The 4,304-nt window shown below is 40.9% G+C and overlaps 1 protein-coding gene across 1 annotated transcript; it reads right to left on the minus strand.

Moving 5' to 3' along the window:
- Nucleotides 1-241: 241 nt before the first annotated feature.
- Nucleotides 242-3,191, minus strand: cdkn1bb (cyclin dependent kinase inhibitor 1Bb). The gene is made up of 3 exons (XM_079450531.1): nt 2,291-3,191; nt 1,941-2,049; nt 242-1,253 (listed from the first exon to the last, which is right to left on the minus strand). Exons 1-2 carry the CDS (start codon nt 2,724-2,726, stop codon nt 1,952-1,954), a joined length of 534 nt encoding a protein of 177 aa, XP_079306657.1. The 5' UTR covers nt 2,727-3,191; the 3' UTR covers nt 242-1,253; nt 1,941-1,951.
- Nucleotides 3,192-4,304: the final 1,113 nt, after the last annotated feature.

A 4,304-nucleotide genomic window follows, 5' to 3' on the forward strand; every position in this document is an offset into this window, starting at 1 on the left:
CGCAGAATGTTTCTACATAATAAATGATAATAAATTATTCTCTTAAAATACACAACTTTACATTGAAGAAGCATCTCTTTCTTGCCTTTCATAATCTGAAGAACCTTTGAAAAGACATTTCTTAATCTTAAAGGTTCTTGATGAGACAAAAAACGTTCTTCTATGGCACCGAAAAACCTTTCGAATCACCTTTATTTTCAAGAGAATGCAGCACTTGGTAGAACCACACATAACAACAAAATCACTTCTCAAATATTTTAATCAGGCTCAGTTTGCAACCTCTTACAATTTGTTAAAATAATATTACAAACGAAAACAAGAAAAAAGGAACTACCAAAAAAATAAGCATTTACAAAAATATGACTCAAACCTCGACCAAACCCCCATTTTTAATTTCCAAAGGTAAAAAGTGTGACATAAATAAGTTAGTTTTAATTTTCTCAGTGTTTTTACATTTATGTACACAGGTACATCGTTTGCACAAATACACAGGCAGTGTACATTGTTCAAATATTAATATTTACTTTCTCTATAAATACAGTTATGCATCCGTCTCACCACAGAATCGATTGATAGAGTTTTTTTAAGATGCTGACGGGTCCAAACACACAAGCGCGCCCGCACACAAAACTAAATCAAGGGTGATCGAGTCAAACAAAAGGAAATCAGTAGAAAATCTCACTCGAAAGAAAGACGATGAACAGAAATAATTTAAGCGAGGCCGCTCGGCCTCTGGAAGTGCCTGACATTAATACTGCTCAATGCTACAAGGTTTGACCTCAAACTTTGACTTTTTCAATGATCTGGAAAATTAAAACAAAAGGTTGATGTACCTCTCTGAACAAAAGTTCGGATGTGAAAAGACACTCCAAACTGAAACAAATTATAATATTTTAAACAGCATTTTAGAAATGATCTACACACGGCTCTTCAAGTCAAACCAAAAACTCACACCTTCTCCAAGAAAAACCAACATAATAGTAATTATGTGCTACATACGAAAAGAAACAAATATATAATTATATACACAGGTAGTAAGAAAAAAATGGGCAAAGAAGTTTTTTTGAACCTAATTGCACACTGCTACATAGACTGCTTGAGACGCAGCGGCTCGAGTGCCACACGTGTAGTGTTTCAGTGCTCACAAACACACTCCGCTCGATATGTTCCTTACAAACGCTCCTCTGGGTCTCCCACAAACTCACTCGTGAAGCACTGAGATCTTCAAACAGACGACGAGATGATCTTCAGCCCTGCCACGAGACACAAGAGAGAAGCGGTGAGACACAAAACACACGGACAAAATATTGTGTAAGAACAAACACGGATTTATTTATCTATACACACACACACACACAGAATATCCTTGTGGAGAAAAACACTGCACACCTTTGTGAAGCAATGCTGGAAAAACACTTTATTGTAATTAACTTTTTCTTATTTGATTTGCATCATCAGCGAATATAAAATATAACACACAAATAAAAGGATATGAGCGATTCTCAGACACGGAGAGAATGTGAACACATTATTTGCGCATTAACAGGTTATTGGATTCACCCGCAGGTTTGCGGTGTTGCGATGCGAGATCTCGAAATGTGTGTTTTTATGAATCGGAATGCGGCTTTTGTTTTGGAGTGAGTGGCTCAGGTGTAAACATTGCAGACTTGCTGACGTGTAACATGTTTTTCACTCAAAGGGAAACTCGAGCTCTCGTAGTAAAGCGCGCTCCACATTAACCCTTCAAAGGTCCGACAACAGAACTCGGACAAACCGCATCACAACACTGAGTATCAGACACGAACCTTCATTGTGAACTCTTTACTTTGAAATGTCAAAGGTTTGATTGAAAAGCCATAAAGGCCGTTGTGACGTTCTCGTCTGTTTCCAGGTGAAGACTTTAGATGCAGAATTAAACCGAACAAAGACTCGTTTCTCACCTCGCTGTTGTTTATGTGGGTGTCGGGCTCGGGTGTCTCCGGGTTTTTCTGGGCGTCCGGGTCACTTCATCCACACAGATGTGTGCGCGTTTACTGTGACACGACGAGTCTGAAACAAAGCAAACACATTTACAATCTCCAACTTAAACCAAACACCGCTGTCCAGATGATAAACATCGCTGTGACTTTTCTTTGAGTTGCTCAAACTGAGCGTAAATGTTAAAGTCGCAGATGCGCGTCATGAATTGTCGTGTGCGCGCTTTAATTCTCTTTTGATGGGCTGTCTATCGCACCCGGGATTCACAAGCATGATGTCTAGAGGCGAGAGAATGAAAGACAAAAACACACACCGGGGCAGGAGGGTCTTTTCCGCTGATCTCCGGGTGACTCGGGCGTCTCCGCGGTCTCCTCCGTCACCAAACAGTCGTGATTACCATTTAAATCCACATTAATGTCGTTGTTATTATTCCCAGGCGAGCAAACATTCCCACTGGAGCCCTTTCTCCGCGCAGACCTGCTGTAGAATCCGGGCACCGCGGTGATGTCCAGCGCTTCCCAACGGAACCGCCCGCCGGTCCGCGGCGTGTGCGCGCAGAAGTCAAAGTTCCACGCGTCCGCCGCCGCGTCCTCCGTCGCCTTCATGTGACGCTGGAAATCCTTCTTTAACTCTTCGTGATCCACCGGGCCGAACAGGTTTCGACACGCCGACGGCTTGGGCTGATCGGACATCCGCGCTCCCATGCGCTCCTGCGTCGGGCTGCCGCTTGACAAGCGCACGTCGGACATCTTTCGGGTGTTATCGTCGCCAAACAAACCAAACCCAACAGCTGTTCACTCCCGACTCAACGCGATCCGAGAACGAAGAACGCAGACGTGAGAGTCACGCGCCGCATGAGCGAGAAAGACACGGACGCGCGAGGGGCGTCAAAACAAAAGCGGCGCTCGTGTCAACTGCGCGTCGTAGTAAAAAAGGGGAAGAGAAATAACAAGGCGAGGCCAAATGGCGATGAAGGAGGACAGAGCTCGAAAAAAACGCGTGAGTGACAAAGGGCTCTTTAAACGCGACGGAGAACGCAAGCTGATTGGTTGATCTGAGATCCACCTTCTTTAACCCCCCCCCCCAAACCACACACACACACAACACACGAGAGAACAAAAATCAACAAACACATTCGTAGACACTCAGATTCATTTGAGTGAGTGAATCGATTCATTCGGTTCATACATCATGATTCACAGATTCTTTAGCACAACTATTCTCTTCGAATCCGCGAATAAATATACACAAAGTCTTCATTAAAATGCTGTTGAATTGATTTTTTGAATAAGTTATAAATGAATCATGTTTCCTGCCAGATAAAACGATCTAAATCTGTTGACTCGTGGAAAGGGTTTTCGTTAATGATTCCCATATGTCAGCCCAAAAGAAAGTTTGCCTAAAGCAGGAGGGATTCGCTTAAGCTTTCCGATTCGTTAAAAAAGAGCCGATTCAAATGAACGATTCGACCCGACTCGTCGAAAGATTCACGACGCAGAATTAATCAACGAAAAAAGAAAAGAAAGAAAGAAAAAAGAGAACAAAGGTTTCTGTGTGAATAAAGGTCTCTGACATTCATCATGAAACTGAAACTAAAATACATGCGACGGAATGGAGATATTGCTATAGTTTAGTTTTGGACTAAGATTTACTGTCCATTCAAATCCAGGAATTAGTTTAAAGTTTTGAACTAAATTCATTAAAACATGTGTTGTTCAAAACTCATTGATGGGATTTAGTTATGTTATAACGGAAAGGTCTTATAATGATAGTGTTATGAAACTTTAGAATTGTGAGATCACAGTGCTGTTGGTTTTTAAAAGCGCATTGAAGTAAAAACACTTTTTATAGATGATGAACTGAAGAAGATGTTCAAATGAATCATTCAAACTCAAAGAAAATGTGGAAGTGCAAGACGTGACATTGCGACTATGATGTTCCTAGAAGTGAGAAACAACAACAGCAGTTCCAGGAACAGTCCTGTCCCGCTCACAAACACAGAATCACTTTCTGTCTTTATCGTATTCTGACCACATCACACTGCAATAAATGACTTCTTACTTTCTATTCTTGTCTTGTTTTCCAGTACAAATGTACTTGTTTGTTTCTTGATGAGTAAAACGACATGTATTGTTTTTAGACCAAACATATGAAATGTCAGTGAATTTGTGCTTAAAACAAAAGGACCAAGAAAAATGTTAAGCTTAATTCAAGATTATTTTTCTTACCTCATTGGCAAATTGTTTTTGTTTGTTTTAAGCACAAATTTACTGAAATGTCATATGTTTGGTCTAAAAACAATACATGTCGCTTTGCTCATAAAGACA

The sequence above is a fragment of the Barbatula barbatula genome (assembly GCF_947034865.1).
Source record: "Barbatula barbatula genome assembly, chromosome: 25".
In the NCBI taxonomy this organism is placed as follows: domain Eukaryota; kingdom Metazoa; phylum Chordata; class Actinopteri; order Cypriniformes; family Nemacheilidae; genus Barbatula; species Barbatula barbatula.

Bases quoted from the DNA above. Each gene is read 5' to 3' on its own strand.
- cdkn1bb (XM_079450531.1), bottom strand. From the start codon at position 2,726: ATGTCCGACGTGCGCTTGTCAAGCGGCAGCCCGACGCAGGAGCGCATG. The intron at 2,050-2,290 runs GTGTGTGTTTTT...GCTTTGTTTCAG, and splicing joins GAAAAGACCCTCCTGCCCCG to ACTCGTCGTGTCACAGTAAA.